Below are 26984 nucleotides of genomic sequence, written 5' to 3'. Positions count from 1 at the left end.
AATGCTGAATTAAATTACATTTCTTTTGGTATTTTAAATTGTGTTAATGAGTCTTTTAGTTCCCCCAAAAAGGGACAGCTTTGCTCTGGTGCAATCACTGCTTAAACAGATTAGCAACACTGATTAAGTTAAATCTGGAAATGTTTCTCATAGCAACTCCATTCAGAAGCTCTCATGTGTCTCTTACACAATACAAAGCAACTTTCTTTAAGCCTGCAAACTGTTATAATGATTAATTTTTACTCACGGTAACAGATGTAAAGTACAGGGAATCTTCAACTGACGAAGTTTCACAGCTCTGTAGACAGACATTGATACTCGACCTGGAATCTCTGAGCGAAAACGCCGTTCATCAACTTCTTTTGAGTAGGATCGTCCAAACTGAACATACACTTTGCTAAAAGAAATAAATATGTAACAGACAATGATACAAAAATTCTTCCCTCATATTATAATAATAATCTTTATTAAACATAAATGTGCTGAACTTTTAGCTATTTTTTTTTATTTGTTCTGGAGCCTGGCTTGGGAGCTCGAAAACTGAGGGTGATAATGAAATGTTTTGGTGGAATAATGATACTGATGAGGGAAAACGGGAAAACACTGAGAAAAACCTCTCACGCCCATTTTGTTCACCACAAATTCCTTCGTGATCCAGATGGGGATTGAACCTGGGTCACCAAAGTAGAAGACAGAGAGGTTAACCACTTGGCCACGGGCAAGGAAAACTCTCATATTAACAAAGTAGTTTGTGCATCACTCTACTATAAGGGTGTGATTCGTCCCCACCTCTCTGTCTATTACACTTACATCTTGTCGAATGTTGTGTCACAAAGACTGTTTTATACTTAATATTTTTGTCGACTACAATTAAATTGTTTTATATATATAATAAATTACAATGTAATTTTTTTAGTAGGTTATTTTACGATGCTTTATCAACATCTTAGGTTATTTAGCGTCTGAATGAGATGAAGGTAATAATGCCTGTGAAATGTGTTCGGGGTCCAGTACCGAAACTTACCCAGCATTTGCTCATATTGGGTTGAGGAAAACCCAGAAAAAACCTCAACTAGGTAACACCCTGACTGGGAATCGAACCCAGGCCACCTGGTTTCGCAGCCAGACACGCTAACCATTACTCCACAGGTGTGGACACAATGTGATTAATAAAATGACAAATATGTATAGATAATAATGATTATAAACTAATCGTAATGAACTCAGTACTGCACTATATTGTTTCACTACAGAATGTGCGGCAGATAACAAATTATGAAATCAGCATCACCAATACAAAAACTATAAGGAATAATGATAACTATAATGGTAATAATAGGAATAATAACCTTGTCCCATCAAATGACACCTTCATTTCATCTGCACAGTCTTTCAGGTAGTTTTTTATGGTCTTTACATACAACTCTCCAGGCTGGTTGAGGGGCATGTTTTGGAAAAACACTGTGTTGAATGGGTCTCTACCAACCAGCAGCTTCACTGCTTCACGTTCATCAATTTGACCACCCTGTGCACCCCGAACAAAGTAATTGGGGTAGAATGCACCAGCTATTACTACCTGAAAATAACAAGAGTGGAACCCAATTGTTTACATGCAACAAAGAAGTTATAAATTTGTAATACACCTATTCGGATAATTTAAGAAAGACAAGGAAAAAAAACCTTCATTTATCAATAGAAACATTTTTACAATCTAAAATAACATACTTTGAGAACAAGAGGCTTCTCTAAGTCACTCCATATGACTCTGCCATATCCTGTAGTCGTTTCAATGCCCAGTTTTTTCAATCTCTGAGTGAGATCTTGTACCAACACATTCACTTCCCTCATTGTTTTAAGCTGGATGTAGTAACGTCTTGCCCAAGTCTTCTCTCCACCTCCAGCTGAGCGACTAAAGAAACCATTTTGGTGATTTGAGTACCACACCTGACAAAAAAATGAAACAATAATTTTTTTGAATTCTATAGTTTGTTGGTTTCCTTTGCAATACAGTCAAATGTCAATTTTAGTCCATTATTTTTTAAATGCACAATACAGGTTTATTTTTTCTCATTCTATAATAGGCTAGATTGTGAAAGATGCCATCTGATAGGAATAACAGTTAGGGGATTTTAACAGAATGCAAGACTTTGTTTAAAGCTATCTCTAACTCCTCAGAAATTTCCAGTGCAATTCTTTTGAGTTCCCTACTGTAGAAATGGGAGAGATGACAGTCATGATAGCACCGATAGTACTATCGACTGTTGTTCCCACTATCAATAGTTATAATCAAAACTATCAATACTATTGATAGTTTGTTAGTGGAGTTTAAAAAGGGCACGTCAGCTATTATGGCTATATGCGCCCTTATCTAAAATTCACTATCGATAGTCATTATAAACTTTTTAGTTAATTGGTTATAAACTGAATATATATATCTCAATTTATGTCTAAACACGTACTGACTATTCATTTAATAATATATACTGAACTGAATCTGAATTACATACTAATAATACACAATATTATTAAGTTTTTAGTTTTGGATAACAATCCTTCCAAGAGAACTGAAGATCCCAGTGAATACAGATACTTTCTGACCAAATTACTTAGTTCTGAGTGAATGGAACGGCTAAGTGGAAACAAAATACAGAATTTGCTTATTTAAATGAGAAATAATGAGTGTGTGCCTGAAATTTGCGTAGTAGTTAAATAGGGATTTAATGTAAAAATTCTACTTGATAATAAGTTTATAATTTTGTATATTAATGAAGATCATGAAAACTGCCCTTCTGTCATCTATGCGAGATATGTAGAACACTTTTATTCTACCCATGATTGCAAAGTGAAGAATCGTGTGAGTCATTCATTTACAATTCAAAAGAATACTTGAAATCATACTTGAAGAGTTCTGAACAAACCATGAATTATCTTTCCACTTTTCGATACTATCAATAGTATTGGAAATAATTTGACTATCGATAGTTTCGATAGCCTGGTCAAATAACATTTGTAAAAATAGCTTAGCAGCTTTCTCTCAGAATGTCTAGGCCAAGTAGAGTACATCATTTGACTTCATTAATTAATTAATGTCAACAAATTTTTTAAAAAGTAAGTTAAAGTGTTGTGTTGTGTTATGTTCTCTTGTACGCTCATGTTTTATAGCCTTGTGCTTTGTAGACAGAGCAATATACACTACAAGACATGGCATCTTCGATTTAAAAGAAACACAATGAGTGAATGATATAAAATTAGAAATTTAAAAAACTAGCATAGCAAAAGGAGAAAGCAGTTCTCTTCTAGCAAGAATGTTGTTGTTGTTGTTTTCTAATGCCAGGCATTTGATAATAAAAGTCATTTGACCTCTTCCACTCCAATATTTTTCAAAGGTATTATCATGGCCAGCCACTGAAGTACAGATTTTGAGGTGTTCCGAATCCATTTCTTGGTTTGAGTTGCACAATGGGCAGTTAGGGGACTGATATATTCCAATTCTATGCAGGTGTTTGGCCAAACAATCATGGCCTGTTGCCAATCTAAATGCAGCTACAGACGATTTTCGTGGTAAATCGGGAATTAACTGTGGATTTTGATGCAGAGAGTTTCATTTTTTCCCTTGGGATTGTGTTATCAAATTTTGTTTGTTGAAGTCTAAATATGTAGATTTAATAAATCTCTTCACAGAGTAATACGTAGATTTAGTAACAGGTCTGTAAGTAGCAGTGCTGCCCTTCTTTGCTAAAGCATCCGCATTCTCGTTTCCCAGGATTCCACAATGGGATAGTATCCATTGGAATACAATTCTTTTATTGAGTGATATTAATTGAGAGAGCATTTTAGTTATTTCTTCTGTTTGAGATGAAGGTGTGTGTTTAGAGACTATTGATAGAATAGCTGCTTTGGAGTCTGACAATATAACTGCATTCTTAAATTTATTGATGTGGCATAGAAGATTCCTGAGACTTTCACTTATTGCAATGATTTCACCATCAAAACTTGTTGTTCTATATCCAAGAGATCTATAAAGTGAGAAGAGACAGCACGTGACACCTGCACCGGCATCTTGTTCTCTGGAGATCAAGGATCCATCGGTGTATAAATGAAGCCAGTTTTGTGGAGGGTACCTAATATTAATTGTCTCTAAAGACAATTGTTTCAGTATTTCAGTGTTTACTTCTGATTGCAGTATTTCTTCTGTTAAATTTAGATTATATTCTATATTTAATAGAGTTAAAGGATTTTGGTTTAATTTGTAAGTTTTCTTTTAAATTCGGGATACTGATTTTCTGTTTTAATTCTTAACAATGGATATGAAACTTTTTTGTGTTTTCAATCTACAGAGAGAACTGTATGAATGCCAATTGTTTCCTGGTAATCTGATAAGTTTTTCATATTGAATCAGTGCTTTTTCTTCTATTGTCATTTTGATACTGTTAATATTAGTGAGGAATCTCATAGAATCTATTGGAGTTGTTTTGATTCCACCAGTAATGAGTCTGAGAGCTTGGTTTTGAACATATTCAAAATGTGAAATGTAGAAAAATTCACCATCTCTGTCATCAAACGAAATTGCAAAAATATTTTACAATTTGCATCCAAACTTGACTCCTAGGATGGCAGGAGGGGGGTCCTGGGTGGGACATGAGAAAAGGAAATGTTTCCATTCTTGAACAGGCAATGTTTCCATTCTTGAACAGGCAATTTACATTTGATTTGTGCAATGGTGTTTGCAAGGAGAACCAATATCAGGTACTGTGTTATTTTTTTATTAAGTAGGCTATTGTATATCCAGATGTTTCTGATGGGCAGGCATGTAGCACATATGGGTGAAACCAGAAATGCATATAGAGTGTTAGTTGGAAGGCCAGAAGGAAAAACACCTTTGGGGAGGCCGAGATGTAGATGGGAGGATATTAAAATGGATTTGACGGAGATGGGATATGATGATAGGGAGTGGATTAATCTTGCACAGGATAGGGACCGATGGCGGACTTATGTGAGGGCGGCAATGAACCTTCAGGTTCCTTAAAAGCATTTGTAAGTAAGTAGTAAGTAAGTAAGGCTACTGTATTTTGTAAGTATTTTAATTGTAGAATTACATTATAGGAATCTTTAAATGTTATGCATCCTGTGGTTTCTAGATTTGGTTACCCAAAAAATCGAATAATCGAACTAGATCTGGCCCCAATCAGTTCGGATAATAGACGTTCATTCACTATAGAAGCAGAAGGTATGATTAAAGCAATAGATTAAACATTTTTTTCTATGATATTTCTTTTAGAGTTCTCTGCCAGTCACCATTCTTGCTCACCACCTTCTCACTGGAAGTAATGAATTCTGATTGTGAGATGTTTCATACCAAAAATGAAATCCTTTATGCTGTCATTTTAGTAAAACCCAAGACAGTCTAAAATACCCAGAGGCATTAATGTGCAATCAACTTTCAGAACTGATATATGATTTCCTGTAAAACTTACAAAGAACACAATGATCCAATCTCTCTTTCTCATTAAGTAAAAATCAACAAGAGCTGAATTAAAATACAGAATTAAGTGATCCTGTGAAGTGAAAGGAGAGACTGAAGACCTTGATTCATTATTCTATCACTTAGACCGTGTTGAATGAGTGTGATAGTCCAAAGAAACAGAAACACATCTAGTTTGTCTTGCCCTGTAGTTTACCATACATGCAATATTTTTAAACACATAAATTCGAAGAAATAACAAAATAAAAGTAGTAATAGTATGAAATTATTAAACAATACCCACAACAATAGTGGCTACAAGTATATTATACAGATGACTCCCTGACAGAACCAAACATTGGCTGAAGCAAGCATTTATAGAGAGGAATTGCTGTACACAGAGACAAAAACACAGTTCAATAAAATTAGATTTTGTGCAATTTTCAAAATGTCTCACTGATTAAGGTACGATACTCACCTTATATGCATTTAAGAAACTAATGCAATCACTGCAAGAGCTGTCAGCCCAAGTGAGTTTGGAGTTGTATGCAGCCAGCCTTTCCTGAAAGGGTGTACTGAACACACTCTTCAATGACATGGCAGCACCTAGCAACACAAATTTGAAATATCGGTATCAGTAGTGTTTATTTAAAATAAAAAGAATCCATTTTTACTTCATTTTATTACACAGGAAAATTCTAGTAATCAAAATACAATATAAATAATAATACATCTTGGTTACACAACTTTTAACACTGTATCACTTCGGAATATGTATGATAAGAACTTTGTGTTAAATTTTAACGTACCTTGTTAACATGTTTCGACCTATTTTGGGTCATCTTCAGAACTGGTCATTGTTGGTCTTGGCGCCTCTTGTTTCCTGTGAGGGTGCGTTCGTAGTGTAGAGTCGAAGAGTGTATGTTCGTAGTGTAGAGTCAAAGAGTGTACAGAGACATCAACACATACATGGAAATATTGCACATCCAACCAAAAAGCCAGAAACTCAACACACTAGAACAATATGAAATATACAGACAGACGAAAACACACCCCAACGATATTCTCAACACACAACTCAATTTCAAAACACATACACTCTTTGACTCTACACTACGAACGCACCCTCACAGGAAACAAGAGGTGCCAAGACCAACAACGACCAGTTCTGAAGATGACCCATAATAGGTCGAAACATGTTAACAATGTACGTTAAAATTTAACACAAGAAAGTTCTTATCATACATATTCCGAAATAAATAATAATACTTCTCAAGAAAAACAAGTATAAAGACAATAAAGATATAGGTAACAATCACTGGACTATGTTTAGAATTCAGCAAGCTTTGTAACACAAGAGAACACCATTTATGGTTGCTAAGTCAAAGACTGATGTTCTTTTGTTTTACAAATTGTCAAAGACTGCTAATTTCTAAACATAGCCCACTGATTCAGTTATTTCTTCATAGTTTTTATACATAGGTTTCTTAAGCCAATGTTAAATCTCTATAGATGCATCTGCACGACTCAATTTTTCTTTGAATTCAAGAGCATGCAATAGTGAATGAAATGCATTCAATAGTGCATGCCTTATTCCACTAAAAATAACTGTGCATGCAGCAATAAAAAGTTACCCATCACGGGTGAGTATCTTGTGCGTTACGGTACTTCATTCAACAATAACATGTAGCGAGCACCTGATTGTTCTAGATGGCCATGAGTAAACTGAAAATTGTTTTGTTTGATGATGTTGGACTTTTTAAGCTGAAAATAGCTGCAGGTAAGATTACCTTTATTGAAATTCATTGCGAATAAGAGAGCCTAGGAATGTTCAACCACAATTTTGGGAATCAAGTAGCCTGAGTATTAGATTGATATTTAATATTTATTAATTTATATATAAATGTAGAGAGGATGACGTTCAACATGGTGCATGTGCCTTAATTGAACATGTGTTTTCAATTTGCGACTTTCAATATCGTCCCCAAATCACAAGTATATATGCACAGATAATTGAGTCATGTACATGCACCTAGTCCTACACCCAGAAAAACACACGATATATAATTAAATCAATTTAAACAGCATATAATGTCTTCTTACCCATTATGACACACTCTTCTAAAACACTGAAGATATGTCCCAGAATAATGAGTTTTGCAATATGAATGTCCACAGGAAGTTTCGCCATCACTCGACCCATGAATGTGATGTCTCCATCATAAGCATTTGGCACTCCATGTCTGTCTACCAGTAAGGCTCCAGCCTGTGATATTGATAACTATGTTAGCAACTGAAACTAGCAGCAACTAGCTATTTTATTTAACATTTCTCAAATGCTGAGATTATTCAACTTCAATATTCAACATGGGCAAGAAATGAATGACGAATTTTGCTTGGAGCCCTCCATTAAGAACAAAGTTCTATACATCATAAATCTATGACACAGGACCCACAGCTTTACTGCCCTCTTGGAGGATTTTATTTCTCCTTACATACTTAGAGATAGTAGCTGATGCCTTTTTCCATAAACCCTAATCCAGTGGTTGCCTAATGCCATGAAACTGTGACATAATAGAAATGCAACCTGCACACCACTATCGCAAAGAGAGAGAGAGAGAGAGAGAGAGAGAGAGAGAGGAGTGGAACTGTGACCGGAAAACAGAAACAACATAATATTCTTCAACTAATTAGCTACATATACCTGATCAATGTTAACTTCTTCCCCTTCTATTCATTATTATTGTATTATTAATAAAAGAAAATATATTTTCTTATTCACCATGCAAAAAAATAAGTACTTCACAACAGTAGACTTTGAAATTAGAAAAACGTACCAGGTTAATCACGAAGTTGGAAATTGCACTACATACGTCGAAAAAATGCCAAAGCATTTTACCCTGAAGAAAATATAGAAGCCAATACTTTTTATTGTTTGTTTATTAATGAAATATTGAACTTGTAAGGGTGTGGCAATTTTTATAATAACAAGAATAATGACATCGTAGATTATTCTTTATAGTCCATTTAACATTTCACAACAAATTAAGCATCTCATATTTTCGACATTACCACGAAAGAAAAACTGTTCTTCCCATGCTTCTTAAAATTTACGTTTTTTCGTATTTCTTTTCTGTTTCGAAAGAGACATTTCGAAACACATATCCTACGGTATTGCAAGTGTACATCCACTGCTGATATCTGTCTGCTTACTTCTAACAAAGTGAAGGAAGTAAGAAGAGGGTGGGTGTATGATGTCATTGTTAGACTTGAGAAGAAAAATTGCTGTATGCATCACAATACTTACTCTTTGTTCTTCATATAATGACGTAAAAACTCATATGCAGGAACATATTTTGCATCCTGTAGCAAATAAATGGAGGGCTCAACTAAGACCAGTGAGGGAAGTGAGACGGTATGCGCCAGTATGGAATACTGCCACTGGTTTCTATGGCCAGAAAACATACCGTTAGTGAAAAATGACATACCGTCACTGAAAAAATGTGATCTCTAAAAATTTATTTATACTTTTCTTCACAGCAAAGATTACTGTCTGTTTGCTTCTTAAATCTAAACAACAGCCCTCTGGAACTGTATTCAACGTGTATTTAGACACGTTTATTTTGTAAGTCAACCCCTGGATTGCTTACAACGGTAGTATTTCAAGTATAGAAGCTGTGGTCTGTAGCTTGTGGTGGCCATTGTTGCCAATTTAGTGACTGTGTCATTTTTGTTGTTGCACTTTTTATTAATAATTAAGTAAGGTATATTCTTTTGAGAAGATTAACTCCATATGTAGATGAAATTATTGGGGATCATCAGTGCGGTTTTAGGCGTAATAGATCAACTATTGATCAGATTTTTTGTATTCGACAGATATTGGAGAAAAAATGGGAGTATAAGGGTACAGTTATTCATAGATTTCAAAAAGGCATATGACTCGGTTAAGAGGGAAGTATTATATGATATTCTTATTGAATTTGGTATTCCCAAAAACTAGTTCGATTAATTAAAATGTGTCTCAGTGAAACATACAGCAGAATCCGTATAGGTCAGTTTCTATCTAATGCTTTTCCAATTCACTGCGGGCTAAAGCAGGGAGATGCACTATCACCTTTACTTTTTAACTTCGCTTTAGAATATGCCATTAGGAAAGTTCAGGATAACAGGCAGGGTTTGGAATTGAACAGGTTACATCAGCTTCTTGTCTATGCAGATGACGTGAATATGTTAGGAGAAAATCCACAAACGATTACGGAAAACATGGAAATTTTACTTGAAGCAAGTAAAGTGATCGGTTTGGAAGTAAATCCCGAAAAGACAAAGTATATGATTATGTCTCGTGACCAGAATATTGTACGAAATGGAAATATAAAAATTGGAGATTTATCCTTCGAAGGGGTGGAAAAATTCAAATATCTTGGAGCAACAGTAACAAATATAAATGATACTCGGGAGGAAATTAAACGCAGAATAAATATGGGAAATGTGTGTTATTATTCGGTTGGGAAGCTTTTATCATCTAGTCTGCTGTCAAAAAATTTGAAAGTTAGAATTTATAAAACAGTTATATTACCGGTTGTTCTGTATGGTTGTGAAACTTGGACTCTCACTCTGAGAGAGGAACATAGGTTAAGGGTGTTTGAGAATAAGGTGCTTAGGAAAATATTTGGGGCTAAGAGGGATGAAGTTACAGGAGAATGGAGAAAGTTACACAACACAGAACTGCACACATTGACATAATTAGGAACATTATATCCAGACGTTTGAGATGGGCAGGACATGTAGCACGTATGGGCGAATCCAGAAATGCATATAGAGTGTTAGTTGGGAGACCGGAGGGAAAAAGACCTTTAGAGAGGCCAAGACGTAGATGGGAGGATAATATTAAAATGGATTTGAGGGAGGTGGGATATGATGATAGAGACTGGATTAATCTTGCACAGGATAGGGACCGATGGCGGGCTTATGTGAGGGCGGCAATGAACCTTAGGGTTCCTTAAAAGCCATTTGTAAGTAAGTAAGGTACTTTGAAGCTTTGACATTATTTTAAATGATAAGTCTCAATGGACATTGCAAAATAATCTAGTAAATAACTGAAATTATTTTAGTAAGAAATTTAATGTATTGCGTAAGCTTCAAAGACTCGCATTACTGACTGCACAAAACAATTTATTATATACATCATGTATGTGTATGTTGTAAGGGAGGAAGTATGCCTTTTTTAAATCGAGGTGTGCCAGGAAAAAATCTTAGGGTAGCATACCGCCTCTGGTTTTTCCCCACTTCCCTCACTGACTAAGACAATTAGGATATGTAATGCCAAAAGTGAAGCGTCTTGAAAAAGAACACGCAACATTCATTGCATTTATATTGTAATTCAATTCTGTTTCAAATGAAATGCTAAATATGTCGCACAGAATGTTTCCATCCCACCACTGTGAGTTTAAAAAAAATTAACAAATAATTCTAATGATATGTTTATAGTGAGTACAGTGTAACAGTTTCGGGAAATTCTAACAAATTATGAATAGTACATTTTACACTCATGTAATCTTCTACTTCTGAAGTCTACTTACCTCCTTTAACATAAGGACTGTGTTCTCAAGGTTAGTGAGATCTGGGGGATCCAAGGCCAGAGCTAAGAGTGCTTTGGGCTCACCCATGTCAAACAATTTTGCTTGAAGAACAAGTCGATCAAGCGGGCATCGTAAAATCTCAGGTGTGGCTTCATCTTCCAAAACTTTCTGTGGACACCACAGTGCACAATGTAAGTTAACTATGTATTCTATGACACAACTGATTAACTAAACCTCGAGTATATCTTCGTCTTCCACCACATTCTGCAGACAACACAAGACTCAATATGAGTTAACAAACAGATGCACTTCAAGCTGAATTCAGTACAGTAGAACCCCTATTATCCGCGGTAATGAAGGGGATGGGCTGAATGGTTAATCGAAAAAATCGGATAATCTGTACCATAAAAGATTTTCGTAAATTTAGTGAATAATGCTTACACTTTCGTAGTTTCCTCTACGGTCTTGTATTGAACATGCTAGGTAGTGTAGGATGGTATACGAGTTCCTGCACAATTGGTAGCAGCTGCGTGATGATGATGCATCAATATATATGACTGGATTACGATTGTATGCCACCCGAATATTGGAGGGTTAATGATAATGTATTTTTACTTACCTCATAAAATGCCCGTGGTACAAGTCTGTAAACTCGACCTTCAGCAACACGACCAGAGCGACCTGCTCGCTGTGTACAGTTTGCTTTGGAAGCCCAACAAACCTGCAGACTGGTGAAGTTCGTGTTTGTATCACATATAATTTGTTTCGACAAACAGAAGTCAACCACTGAAACAAAGAAAACGAATATATGACTGTGTAGTATGGCAGTACCACTTCTTTATTTATCAGTTATTTTTAACTACAGTAGGGAAACTGAAGTACATAGAAAAATACTCAGATTCATTTTACATATATGTTGTTGTTGTTTCCTAATGCCAGGCGTTTGACAATAAAGTCATTAGACCTCTTGCACTTCAATATTTTTCAAAGATATTGTCATGGTCAGCCACTGAAGCACAGATTTTGAGGTGTTCCGAATCCATTTCTTGATTTGAATTGCACAATGGGCAGTTAGGGGACTGATATATTCCAATTCTATGCAGGTGCTTGGCCAAACAGTCATGGCCTATTGCAGGAATAACTTTTAAGTATATATTACAATAATGAATAGTGGTTTACATTACTTACTTTCACCTGGTATAAATGTGCTAAGTTTTTTTACCATTAAGTATTCTTACCATAAACTATGTCAGGCACAGTAATGGAGCTCTCTGCAATATTGGTTGACAAAATTATCTTCCTGTAACCAGCTGGTGGCAGTTTGAATACTGCTTCCTGCTCCTCAGTAGTAATAGTTGAATGAAGTGGTCTTATCCACCATTTAAGCTTACTGAAATCACAAACACATATATACACAATATACAATAATTGTACCATATTCATTAATCTTACTGTAGGTGACTAGTTCCTTTCTCCCTGCATTGCATACATCGCCAACTAGCTACATATTAAGGCTGGTTCACAATAAACTGGAAACGAGAATCGGAACAAAAACAAAAACGGTAAAATTGTTAAAATGTGTACATTTAAATGTGAGCATTCACAATTAACGAAAAGCTTGCCGGAGCCCGGGATCGGGAACGGAGAGTTGCCCAAGTTTCAACTTTGGCATTCACGTTTCCGATCACAGCCCACTAGATTCATTCTATTGCCATCTAAAAGCTATTTTGTCGTCGTATATTTTGTAGCAAGAAGACCATGACATAACCTATGCATTATTTTGTTCTGTGCTGTGCATCATGGAGCAAGTTTTATTTGATGAGATTCTAATTTTGAGTGTTGAGGAAAACCCTCACGTTTACGATAAGCGGCGCGCCTCGTATAAAGATGAGAAAATGAAGGAGAATACGTGGCTTTCAATAGTTGCATCTTGGAACACCGATCGGAAGTGAATCATATTTTATTACTGTATTGGTTGTATTACATACTACATATTCATGCTTCAATTCAATAACTACTGTTATGTTCATTTTTGCTCTATTACAAATGTTTCTTCTCTAATTATTTTACGTTATGGTAGACTTAAAATAGGTTGTGATAATAAAGATGCATGGGCATATTTATAGTAGGCCTAACGTACATAATGAAATGTTTCAGTTGAAATTTCGAAGTTGGTTAACCTGCGTTTATGTTGGCTGCCTTGTACTCATGAGAGAACGCCAATGGTCAATTATACACAAATAACCTCAGAATGCGTAATATCGACTTTACATATCGTCATAGACATGCATATCGATATGCATAGTCGTCTACATTCTCGGTTTATTGTGAATCAAAAATTTTCATATTCACGTCCTCTGCTTCTCGTTTTCATTCTGGTTCTCGTTCCCGGTTTATTGTGAACCAGCCTTTACACTAATCAAACTTCAGATGCAGACAAACAATTATTATTGAACATTATTTGTGTTGTGTTCACTATCAGTAAGGTTAGGGTTACCAGATACTCATTAGTGAAAAATAGGACAAACAAGTTCAAAATCAGAACAAAGTCAGGACAAAAAAAAAACATTTGTAGGCTAGCTGTCTTATTCTTTAGGGCTTTTTCAGATTCAAAAGTCGAATTTAATTGATTATTACTTGTTAAGTTACATAGGCATATATTAAATAATTACCTGTACAATAAAATAAAATGATTAAAATATAGTTAAAACAAAAAAATACAATCACAGTACAGTACGTTTTAATTCCAGCACTGTATACAGAAACATAGGCCTACATGAGAAAGACCAACCTATTTTTTAACCAAATTTTACATGTAGCAATAATTACAAAAACTACTTCACTCACCATATATTTGCTGACAGATCACTGAAACAATGCCCTTCACTACACTTGGAAGAATAATTTCGTATGTTTACAGTTTTACTGATGCTGATTTTCAGGTGAAAAAAAAAATATTAAATTGGCTCAATCTCGTTTGCTACTGTTTATGCACATCGATCGACCGATTTTACGGACAAAGCACGATCTGTCATGGTTTATTCGTGGCTTGTATTCAAAAGAAAATACTGACCATTGACGCAAATACTTGCAGCACTACTGTAACATTGTAATGAACACTATTGTAATGTTGTAATGAAAGTTTATTGACCAGTGATGCTAATATTTGGAACATTATTCTACCACTGCAATGAGTTCAGACTCTGAATAAAATATATGGACGAAAAACTATAGTTTTATTCCAGTTCAGAATTATGTTTTGAAATGTAATTATAAAAAATGAGATGATTGGGACTTTTCCATAAAAATACGGATATTTAACAAATCTTCAAAATAAATACGGACGGTAGGACAAACCTTCAAAATATGGACATGTACTGCTAAATACGGATGTTTGGTAACCCTAAGTAAGGTGACATATAGTATTACATGATGGATTTTCTAGTTGAGACATTTCTCCTAAAGAAGAAACCATATGATGACAGTACTGTTCACAAGTTCCTACATCAGTTTCGTGACACTGCAATGCCTTTGAGACAATACATAACCAAGTTATTCAGAAAATGGTGAGAAACAGGGTCTGTTTTAAACAAAAAGAGAGAACCACAGAGGAGGGTATAAACAAAGGAGAAGCTTGCAGATATTCAAGCGAGAATTGAAACCAGCCCAAGGAAATTTTCATGCTGATTGGCGCAGGAGTGTGGTATTTCACAAAGATCGGCATTACAGAGACTAAAAATGCTACACTTTCATTCTTACAAAGTGTCAATGATTCATCAGTTAACACAACGGGATCCAGCTGCCCATGTAAATTTCTGTCGATGGATGCTGAAATCTGTCCATGTTGATAGTGTCAATCCTTCTCTTTTAATCATGATGGACAAAGCTTATTTCTGTTTAAGTGGGTATGTGAATTCTCAGAATTCAAAGTATTGGGACACTGACAATCCTCATGTAGTGCATGGAACTCCTCTTCACGACCAGAAAGTCGGTGTTTGATGTGGCATTACTGCACACAGAATCATTGGCCCTATTGCCTTTTATGATACCATTAATTCGGAATGATATGTGCAAAACATCTGCAGCCATTTTTTTTAATTCTGACTAAGGAAGAAAAACAACATGCCTACTTCCAACAGGATAACACCACTGCTCATACAGCTCAGCATTCAATGCATTCATTAGAATAGGTGTTCGATGAGCGAATAATTGGCTGTGGACTTTGGCCCCCTCAATCCCCCAATTTAAGTGCGTGCATGTGATTTTTATTTATTTTTTTTTTATTTATTTATTTATTTAACCTGGTAGAGATAAGGCCATCAGGCCTTCTCTTCCCCTCTACCAGGGGTTTACAACTGCAATATTAAGAATACAATTACAATTATAATTACAATTAATATTAAATTTACAGATACAATAAAAATCAAAGTACTAAAATATTAACTGATTAATAAAAGCTAGAAGTTTATTGTAAAAGTTAAGAACAGAGAAGCATTTCTCTTATTAAGTACAAATTAAACCTACTCTACGCAGTAAGAAAATGCTTAATAAGTTTGCTTTTGAATGCTACTAAATTCCGACAATCTCTGATGTCACTGGGTAGGGTATTCCACAAGCGCGAGAGCGAGATTGTGTATGATGATGTCTTATGTGTTGGTATGGCTAGTATGCGGCTATTTTGCGTGCATATGAAGAGATTATGATATGATGACAGGTAACTGAAACAGGAGGCAAGGTAGGTAGGTGTAGAAGTGTGAAGGACTTGGAAAAGGAGAACAAGAGAATGAAAATTTCTACGTTCGTTAAGCCGTAGCTAGTTTAGAGTTTGGAAGGATGGGGTAATGTGGTCAGCGCGATGGACATCGCAGACGAAGTGAACACAAGAATTATGAACACGTTGTAATTTTTGTGACTGGTTGACATTGAGGTCAGTCAGTAGGAAATCACAATAATCAAAGTGGGGCATTACTAGTGTTTCCACTAGTATTTTCTTGAGTGATAGCAGAAGGAATTTTCGAATGCTGTTTAAGGAATGTAGTATGGAAAGCACTTTTTTGGTAATATTTATGGGAAACTTTAAAACAGAAAGTCCACAAGAACAATCCACATACTTTTGAAACCCTGGAGAATGAAATCAGGTGAGTGATATCTAAAATTTCAGAGGCGAAAATACACGAGTGTTCTGGAATTTTTTAACATGATGCAAAGTTTGGTATTGAGAATGCCGGACATCATTTTCAACAGCTGCTTTGATGACAGGTAAGATCTACATCAGTTTTCAACTTCATTCATTCATTCACTCATTAGGTAACTCTTAACTAATAATTTAGGCCTACCATAATGAAACTGAACACCCTCCTGCTACAGCTTACCAGTGAGTCGTGCAATGGATTACCCGACATTTCCTGCACAGTGCACAATACGGTAACTTTTCGCTGCCTCTCTTTGTACATGTACATTTAATTTTTTACCCACGTCTTTATTTTGTAAAACCTATTTCATTGATTTACATAATTTATTTATAGACTAGCCGTACCCGTGCGGTCCGCTGCACCTGTTACAAATAAATATAAAGTAATTACATAATTAAAATGGGACATTTGGTCCAGGGAACATTCGTGTTTGATAGAAGGATAAATCGTTTATTATGTTACTTAATATAAATTGTATTTAAAAAATTAAAATGCGATCATTTTTATCCAGAGACCACTCATTTGGTCATAAAAATTATTTTAGGAAATACAGGAAACGAATGTATAGAATAGCCTATCAAGTTTTCTGTGCATAAGAAGCTATTTTAATCTTACTTGTCCTCGATTCACTCAGAAGTTACTGTAATAACATTATAGCATTATGTCCTTATAGAGAAATTACACTTTCCAATGGTGAATTAATAATTAATTATACAAATCGGTTAATTTAGCTTCCGATATTACTTCATACAAACACAGAAACATTCTCTGTAGGCTATGTATCATAGCCTTCGATTGTTGTTGTCCAAGGCCCCTTATAGACAAAGTCATTTGTTTTTATTTCATTACACCGCCTTAGATGGTGTTGTTATTGTAATTTTGAAACTCATTTATCTCATTAAATATCAGTCCTATCAAAATTTTGCATGGGATAAAACTTATCGGAAATTATTTTTAAAGAAACTTTTGTTATGTAACACTTTCCATGAAAATTAATAATAAGGGAGATATTTCGATTTATTTAATTCAAGCCCCCTTATAACACCCATTTTAAATCAAATATTTTGAATGCCATATAGCCTAAATTCTAAGTTACAACGAACTTAATTTATATTCCAATTTTCAAATAAATCGGTTCAGCCATTACCACGTGAAAAGGTAACAAACATCCAGACAGACAGACAGACAAACAAAAATTTCAAAAAAGCGATTTTCGATTTCAGGGTGGTTTCTTATATAATTTAGGACAAATTATTTTTGGAAAATCGAAAATTACCAGAAAAATTTCGGCTACAGATTTATTATTAGTATAGATTTCACACGTGTTTTTTATTCAATTCATACTGTACATACAAAATAGTTGAGTGCCTGGTACAATATTAAACAATGGAAAAGCGAAATCTGAAGTATAATAGTCCATGACAAATACTGAAGACAAACACACCAGACAGACTGGTTATGGTGAGCAGGAGACAACAAATTTTCATATTTTAGTATTTTCACCATGTCATCTCGTACTGGGGTAAGAAGCATACTCACTGTACTTCAGCAGCATTATTTAGTAGATTATATAACTCTTCAATTTCATATATCCCAGGAAGAAATACAAGCACAGCACCTTTCCTAGTTTTATTACCACGTTGCTCAAGTCCATCAAATTCCTTAATTAAGTTCACTGCTATCTGGTAGGCAAGTTCTGAGATTCCTGGATCATCTTCTCTTATTTCTGGAAGCTTTCAACAACAAAGTACAAAGATTACTTATTTATAACAAATGAGACTATTTTACAGTACATACTGACTATACATGCTAAATCAGGTGTATACAGAAATCAGAAACTCGCGATCATTTTTCCCAAATCAAAACAAGTTCTTCCTAACATTAGTACAAGCTTATTCTATTTAGCAGGATACAACACTGCACTACCTTTCAGCTTACTGAAATTCGATCAATTGCCCATAGAGACATGAGAACTACTAAAAACCAAATTATCAAATACTGCAGTCACTTTAATTATTAAAAAAGCTGTATGCCTATAAATGTAAAAAATCATTACAAACTTACCAATCCCAATACCGACAGCTGACAGAGGTAGTATTTGCTGATTGTATATGTAGTTTTCTGGCCATGACTTTTGTCTAGATCAATGATTTGAGCTGGCTCCAACTTGTTGAGCACAGGGTATGAAAAGTACTCTGAAAATCTCTGAACATTAAATGTTGCAGACATGAGAATCACCTGCAATGTGAAAGGAAGGGCTTTTGAATTAAAATTCTTGTCATATGAAACAGAAGGCATTTCAATTACAAATTCTAATCAACTGAACATTTGTCTTTAATTATTTCACATATTTAAAAATTTACGCCATTATTTCAAATGCTCTTCTTCGGTAAACTAAACAATGATATTAACAGACAGCAAATTATATTTTTTATTCACAATATAAACATGTAGGTATAGTAAAACCTCGTTTTAAGATTCCTGTTAACACCAACTACTTAGTTTCTAAAGTAGGGTAATTATCTTTCTTCTCTTACATTACAGAACACGTTTCCACCACACTTCGACTACCATACTCACTTTATTGGCCTATCTATACACAATGTAATCTTATGTTAGCAAGCATTGTGATGATAATTTTCAGATAAGTCGATATACAATATAATATGTGTGAATATTTATTTATTTATTTTGTTGTTCAGTCTAAATGACTTATCAGTAATACTGAACAACAAAATAAATATTCATATATATTATATTGTAATCTTATGTAACATATTTGTCATTAAGCTTTTCTTCGGCAACATCTTACCTCACAAACTGAATATTTAATTTATTGATAATAAGTCATGTACATTCATTACGTTCACATGAACAGTGACTCATATCTAATATTTAAAGGTTTTGTATTCCTAATTCATTTTAACATGTCTCACCTAATATATCACGTTGTAAGTTCACAATTTTATATGTTTATCATTCTTCTACACATTTATTAACTCAGTGTTATTTTATGCTCTTTCAACTTGTCTTTTAATACGTTTTTATGATACTTTAAGTTGACTATTTGGTGCATTTTATATTTTTACGTTCATGCATATTAATTTCTTATGCTACCTAATGATATAATATAACGTAATATTGTTTTATTTGGAGTTCAATCTAATTGACATATCACAAGTTTAAAATCAATGACATTTACATAGGCTATGTAAATGATCATTGTGTATTATGAAAATTAAAGCAAACGTTTTCACACTTCGGGCATCATCAGCATTTCACATACAATATCTTGTACATTTTTTCATGTCTTTGTTGTGGAATGTGTACAAACTGATTAAACACAACCTTTATATAATAATGAAACAACTATTTTATGATTGACTTATGATGATTAATGATCTAAAATATAAAAATACAAGTATAAAATTTAATATATAATAAAATTGTGGCTGAACTGTTGATCTTATGTTTAAATTATAACATTATAAAATTGCAAACATGATAAAAACCATTTGATTCCTCTTTAAACTTCATAACAGCTTCACTAGTTCGATGTTTTACTGTGAGTCTCAATGATTCATCACTCGTTTTTATGGTGAAATCATTATTTAAGAACGTGTGTACTGCACTGGGTTATCTGTGTTGATTACATTAAAACAATTTTGTGGGACTGGGTTTTATAATGAATGTGGCTGACGTAGTTGCGATGCATCCTGTCGACTAATGTTATAATTTAAACATAAGATCAACAGTTCAGCCACAATTTTATTATATATTAAATTTTATACTTGTATTTTTACATTTTAGATCGTTAATCATCATAAGTCAATCATAAAATAGTTGTTTCATTATTATATAAAGGTTGTGTTTAATCAGTTAGTACACATTCCACAACAAAGACATGAAAAAATGTACAAGATATTGTATGTAAAATGCCTGATGATGCCCGAAGGGCGAAAACATTTGCTTTAATTTTCATAATACACAATGATCATTTACATATGTAAATGTCATTGATTTTAAACTTGTGATATGTCAATTAGACTGAACTCCAAATAAAACAATATTATGTTATATTATATTATATTGACTAGCTGAATATCTTTTTCATCATGCTTTCTAAGTTACCTAATGATGCCAGATAAGGCGAAAGTACTTGTAACCACTACTTGTTTTTACATGTTATTCACTTATTGAATGAGTCATAATAAATAGACAGTCAAATGAAGATTCCTTTTATCATAATTTGTTTCTATTAAGGTATGATTTCAAAAGTCCCAACAGAACTACCGGTACCATAAAAATAATGCAAATAATTCCTACTTTTAAAGAATCCCATTTTAAAGGTAGGCTATACATCTGGAAGAATTTATGAATATACAACCAGTTTTAGAAAAATTCTAAACTTATTCCAAATATTTACAATCTATTTCCACACAGGATACGGTCACACCAGTGTGGTACTAGAAGCAGTACATTGCAATCAATAACATGCACTGACATCTCAGTTGAAAGTAAGTTTATAGAAATTTTATTGTGTATTTGCATATAAATATTGTAACTTTATACCTGAAAATATATTACTGTGATTTTGTTGTGAAATTATCACAGTATGTTTTCAAAAGTTTACTGTTAATGTGTGTTTGCTAATATACTGCTTCTAGTGACAATGGATTAGGTGTAAGCAGAATAGTGAGAAAGTGAAAGCGAGCGCAAATAGGAATGAGTGAAAATAGTAAGAAAGGGTTAAGAGAAATGAACAAGTGACCGCATAAATTAGTACTAACATTTGAACGTTGGAACAGTAAATGAATATAAGAGAAAGATAGGAGAAAAGGTCAAAGAACAAATAATTCAATATGATAATTTATAGAGATAAATTGAAATTGAGATTTTAGTGAATAGTAGTTAGAGGAAAAAGGGGGTGTGAAAGGAGTATATAATATTAAGATATATCAGGATTAATGAACAAATAGAGAGTAGCAAATGAAATGTAGGAGAAATACTGAAGGGGAGTTTGACCAAGTAACAAAAAAGGTACACAGTGTAATTGGGAGTATTTGTGTAGACGTGTACTGCAAATAATGTGTTATTGTAATAATATGTTAATGGTGGCACTGGATACAGAAATGTGAGGTACACCATTACATGTAAAGAAGTGCTGTGACGAAATATATCATATCATATCACATCATACACTGCTTCTGGTAATAGGGGTAGTATGTCCAAATTTACATGGTGTATATTAAACACTTTTGGTATTCACTACCAAACTGTGGAAAAATGTATTATAGGCATCATCAATGAGCAGTGTGAATTATTATCGTCTCTGTTTTAAATCTTAAAATTGTTTTATATATAGAAAATATTTTAATAATACGTACAGGGTTGTTTCCGATCTCTGATAACGAATTTGAATGACATCATGTGCCTCAGAAATCACACCAACAGCTGAACTGTGGCGAGAGGTGACAGACCAGTAGTGAGAGATTTCATAATCAGAGTGCATGGTGTATCACAGTAGCAATGTCCAAGAAAATCGAGCCCTTTTGGGAGGGTTACATAATAACCCTTTCCGATGCCAAGTACAGTTACGTGAAAATCATAGAAGCCTGCAAAAAACGTAGTTTCGTTATTTCCAAGAAAGGCATCTTGTGTGTACTTAATAAGACTGACGAAGCTCGGATGGGATTAATTCCAGAGTGCAAAATGCAAGCAAATCCACCCTCCATCACAAGTCACCACACCCCATGACATGATACAAATTAATTCCATTCGAGCTTTATCAATCTTATTAAGTACACAGAAGATGCCTTTCTTGGAAATAACGAAACCTCATTTATTGCAGGCATCTTTTATTTCCACTTAACTGTACTTGGTATCGGAAAGGGTTGTTATGTACCCCTCCAAAAAGGCTCGATTTTCTTGGGAATTTCTGCTGTAAGTCGCCGTGCACTCTGACTATGAGATCACTCACAACTGGTCTGTCACCTCGCACCACAGTTCAGCTGTCATGTGATTCCTGATTCACATCAAATCAATCTTTTTAATGCATCCAGCTGTTTGCTGACAACATGAAGTCCACTATAGTCCACTGTAATCTATTCAGTTGATGTTTTTCACGAGAAATGAGGGGTATTTTGAACGGTGTTCATTATAGATCCCTGTTGCTAGTAGCCAGAGTTGGGGTGTAGTCAATATATACTGCAGGGCTGTGTCTTCTGCAACTGGTACTGATGATTTTAATTTACTTCTTTTGTGGTTTATGGATGGACAGTATAGAAGGATGTGTTCCAGATGTTCATCATGATTATTACACCACAGACAAGTGGGATTATCAGAAATGTGAAATCAGTGTAGGCACAACTGAGTGACAATGTGACCTGTTCTGGCTCTTGTTAAAAATGTTTGAACATGTCTGGGCAAGTTTTTGTACATTTCCAGGTCATTTGGTTTCCTTTGTACAGACTGTAAAATTTTTCCTTTCTCAGAAGAGAGCCAATTGTTGATCCATAGGTTTGTAAAATGAGACTTTACTGAAGCAAAAGCACTGGATAGAGATATCACTTGAAGAAGTGTTGGTTGCAAATATGTTGCCTGTTTTGCAATATTATCGACTTTCTCGTTTCCAGATATACCACAATGACCAGGTATCCATTGAAATGTTATTTCCTTTTGGAGTTCTTTTAGTTTACGTAGTTGTTTCTGAATCCATGTATTGTGGGTCCCTATCACCATGGCATGGCGCGTCCTCAGGTTGCGGATCGAGGAGATGGCCTCCAGATATGGAGGGTAGCTGTGAATATATTGAATAAGCAGTCGCGGACAGCCGATAAGGGGTGGTCCTCCAGCTTGGGGGTTGGGCGAAGGGCTAACAACCCATCACCGTAAAAAACAGCTTGTTACGAATCCTTCAAATAAGAACACAGAATAAATATGGGAAATGCCTGTTACTATTCGGTTGAGAAGCTTTTATCATCCAGTCTGCTGTCCAAAAATCTGAAAGTTAGAATTTATAAAACAGTTATATTACCGATTGTTCTTTATGGTTGTGAAACTTGGACTCTCACTTTGAGAGAGGAACATAGGATAAGGGTGTTTGAGAATAAGGTGCTTAGGAAAATATTTGGGGTTAAAAAGGATGAAGTTACAGGAGAATGGAGAAAGTTACACAACACAGAACTGCACGCATTGTATTCTTCACCTGACATAATTAGGAACATTAAATCCAGACGTTTGAGATGGGCAGGGCATGTAGCACGTATGGGCGAACCCAGAAATGCATATAGAGTATTAGTTGGGAGGCCGGAGGAAAAAAGACCTTTAGGGAGGCCAAGACGTAGATGGGAAGATAATATTAAAATGGATTTGAGGGAGGTGGGATATGATGATAGAGAATGGATTAATCTTGCTCAGGATAGGGACCGATGGCGGGCTTATGTGAGGGTGGCAATGAACCTCCAGGTTCCTTAAAAGCCAGTAAGTAAGGAAGTTGTTTCTGAATTGGAATAATTCTATGTGCATATAGGTTTGGTACATATTTAATTATATTAAATATAGCCCCCTTGGAGTCGGTAAATGCAAATAGATTTTTCAGAAATTTGAGTAACACACTGAAGAGCAGCATCAACAGCTAGCAATTCAGTGTCAAGACTGGAGGAGGATGAACATGGTATGAAATAACTTTCTTGAGATTTTGGAATATAATATCCTTCCTGATTCACATGATGTCATTCAAACTCATTGTCACAGATCGGAAACAACCCTGTAGTTTATTTGATTAACTTATTTATAGCAGTTTTCCACAGTGTATCATGAGCAGCCCTGCAACAGATTATTTTCCGCAGATGATGCTGCATCAATCAAACTGACCAACAGATTCAGTGGATCAGGCATTACAGGTCCAACAGAGCAGGTGACCCTTCAAGTCATATTTCTATTTCTAAGTCCTGAATCATGGAACATGTATTGTAGTTCTAAAATTACGGAGATGTTAAGATCCTGGTCACAGTGGAACACTCAAAAGTCTACTTCAGAATAGAAAAATTAATATTGTAAAATAAATTTTAGTAAGCTTAATGACAGATATAAATTTAAAAACATAAAAATATATTAAACCTACCTTCACGCCACGAGAATTAGACCGCAACAATTTCCGAACAATAAGGAGAGCAAAGTCCATATCTTGGTTACGTTCATGCACTTCGTCCAGGATGACATGTGTGTAATCATTCATGTGTTTCTTGTTTATGAATTTCTGAAGAAGCACGCCAGTGGTACAGAAGGTCAGACGAGTATCAGGAGATGTTGTGTTGTTCAATCCAATCTGGTATCCCACTACAGTTCCCAGTCTCCACTGTCGCTCCTCACTGACACGTTTGGCAACAGTGATGGCAGCAATTCTTCTGGGTTGGGTTATTATGATGTTACAGGGTGCGTCACGTTCATAACAAGAGTCCAAGATGAACTGTGGTACCTGAGTTGTTTTTCCGCAACCAGTAACACCTTGAATGACTGTTACCTGATTTGTTTCTACCCTGGACACAATCTGAAAATACCAAGATTACGAAGTTAGTAATTTATCAATAATGGAGACAAAGTATATGGTCATGTAAGACTATATCTTTGTCAATGCTTGCTCTATTTCAAAACCAAATGTTAAGTTCAAATGAGACAGACTGGCACTGTAACACTGTCAATTGTTGTAAGTAGTCTGGGTTTGCTGCACCAATATAGAGGTCGATTAGTGAACACAGGAAAAGGGTACTCTGTAGACTTTCTTCAACTTCTTGTTTTGACTCCGAATTTAAACCTGAGTCTCCTCCAATATGGGAGGGAGGGCTTTAATGAACTTGTGCCCACTCAAAGTTAACCTGTGCTCACTCTTTTGTCCTCCACCGCACACAAATATTGAAAGTGGAGCTTATATAGTAAAACTTCATTTATACGTTTTTATTGGGATCTGAAGAAAAACCACATAAGTGAGAAAAACGTATACTGAAATGATTTTTAATAACATTTAAATAACCTCTGAAGACTCTACGGGAAGAACAAGTTAATTAAATGTAGTAAAATTTTCACAAGAGACAATTAAAGCTTTATAGTTAAGTCAACAATGAGCTTCTAATTTAGTACTCAAATTTATAACACAACACTCTTAAGAATGTAAGATTCTTTGTAGGATATCTTAGTTGCTTAAAGACAAGGCTGGCTGAAGTATTACATTCCAAACTCCAATGCAGAAAATGTTACTTACCTCATTCTTATCATATAATCTTTATTTTAAGAACATAATATGATTATTTAAAAAAAAAAAAAAAAAAACAGTTATTTTTTACTGCTTGCTCTACGGAGTAAACCATGCTCTCAAATTATGAGAATTGTTCTATAATTTGTTCAGTAACATCATGATGTGTCATGAAACGTTACACTGTTTCCAAAGCAGTAATAGCATCAGTAAAGGACACAAGATTGTTGAAGGAAAGCATGGGTAGCTTCCAATTTCCACGAATTTCAAAGTGGGCTGCATTTTAACGATGAAAATGTACTGTATTTTCGCGTTCTTACATCTTCTTGGCAAATCTAATTTCGAGAAAAATTGATTTAGAATGGATAAATGACGTTTCATATCTCCTGGAATTTAAAATACGTTCATGTCAGTGTAAAAAACTAAAAAACGAAAAATTTATATCCGAAATAAACTAACATGGAAAATATAGGAATTTTGTCGTCAACTCGTAAAAAAAGGAATAAGTATGAAAAATGCGTAAGTGAGAAATGTACCGTATAAAAGAAGTTTTGCTGTACTTCTTTCAGAATATGTGCAACTCAATTCACTCATTATTTTAATTATTGATATATGAAGAGTCCACTGCATGAATGATGGATGTCATTTGAAATACATTTTGCAGGAGAAGCAATTGAAAGTTTGAAATGCTTAGCGCTCAAAGCTTAACTGCGATTTTCCGATCGTTACTGGACAATGACTATCAGTGTTAATGCCATATAACTCTCTATGCACATTCTATATGTCTTAAGCTATGTATTGACAGTCTTGGTTCATTTTCGACAAGAAAGTGACATCCATCATTCTTGCAGTGGACTCTTCATATGTAAGTCATAATTTTTAGTTAGGAATAATTTGTAACGTTTCTCCCTCTGTGAATAAACTAACACTGTTCATATTGTAAATTTTAACTTCAACTTGTGTCCACCACTTTGGAGTAGTGGTCAGCGTGTCCTATTGTGAAACTAGCACGCCTGGAATCGAATCCTAGTTGGACGAATTGCATGGTTGAGATTTTTTTCAGGTTCTTTTTTCCTAAACCCATTTAAGGGAGGACACAAGTGAAAATTTGGGAATTTTTAAAAATCAAAAATCACATTTTTCATTTTTTGTAGAAAATGAAGCATGAAGCAATGATGCCTACTATACACTTTGACCCTACCAGGCAGTTGTGTCATTAATTACGTCATCTTTAAAAAGCTGTGCTCATTAAATTTAAAATGCATGCAAACTTTTAAACTCATTTTCCTGTACTTTTTTTTCACCGACTTCTCTGCATTCACATTGCTAAGGATTTCACAAATTTTACGCTAGAAAGCTGAAATTTTTACTGAATGTTCTTTAAAATATACTTAAAGTTATACTGGCATTTTTTCAAAAAGAAAATAACTTTTAATAAAAAATAAAATGTATGCTTGCACTCTGTAAATTTTATAAATCTGAATATGAATAGGTTTAATTGT

The 26984-nt window shown here is 34.6% G+C and overlaps 1 protein-coding gene across 2 annotated transcripts in view; it reads right to left on the bottom strand.

Annotated features, from left to right (window-relative positions):
* spn-E (spindle E) overlaps positions 1 to 26984 on the bottom strand; it is a 67662-nt gene that overhangs the window by 28798 nt on the left and 11880 nt on the right. For both annotated transcript variants that reach the window (XR_011331424.1, XM_069821744.1), the window contains exons 4-14: positions 24358 to 24783; positions 18297 to 18470; positions 17772 to 17965; positions 12279 to 12430; positions 11660 to 11826; positions 11041 to 11208; positions 7565 to 7727; positions 5940 to 6067; positions 1726 to 1944; positions 1350 to 1576; positions 248 to 397 (exon numbers count right to left, since the gene is read on the bottom strand). Coding sequence is in view for 1 of the 2 variants with exons in the window: in XM_069821744.1 (XP_069677845.1) it covers positions 248 to 397; positions 1350 to 1576; positions 1726 to 1944; positions 5940 to 6067; positions 7565 to 7727; positions 11041 to 11208; positions 11660 to 11826; positions 12279 to 12430; positions 17772 to 17965; positions 18297 to 18470; positions 24358 to 24783 (2168 nt within the window). In the remaining variant the exon portion in view is untranslated. The remainder of the gene's footprint in view (positions 1 to 247; positions 398 to 1349; positions 1577 to 1725; positions 1945 to 5939; positions 6068 to 7564; positions 7728 to 11040; positions 11209 to 11659; positions 11827 to 12278; positions 12431 to 17771; positions 17966 to 18296; positions 18471 to 24357; positions 24784 to 26984) is intronic.

The sequence above is a fragment of the Periplaneta americana genome, chromosome 3 (genome assembly GCF_040183065.1).
Source record: "Periplaneta americana isolate PAMFEO1 chromosome 3, P.americana_PAMFEO1_priV1, whole genome shotgun sequence".
Taxonomy (NCBI): domain Eukaryota; kingdom Metazoa; phylum Arthropoda; class Insecta; order Blattodea; family Blattidae; genus Periplaneta; species Periplaneta americana.
This window is presented reverse-complemented; position numbering and strand designations above follow the sequence as displayed.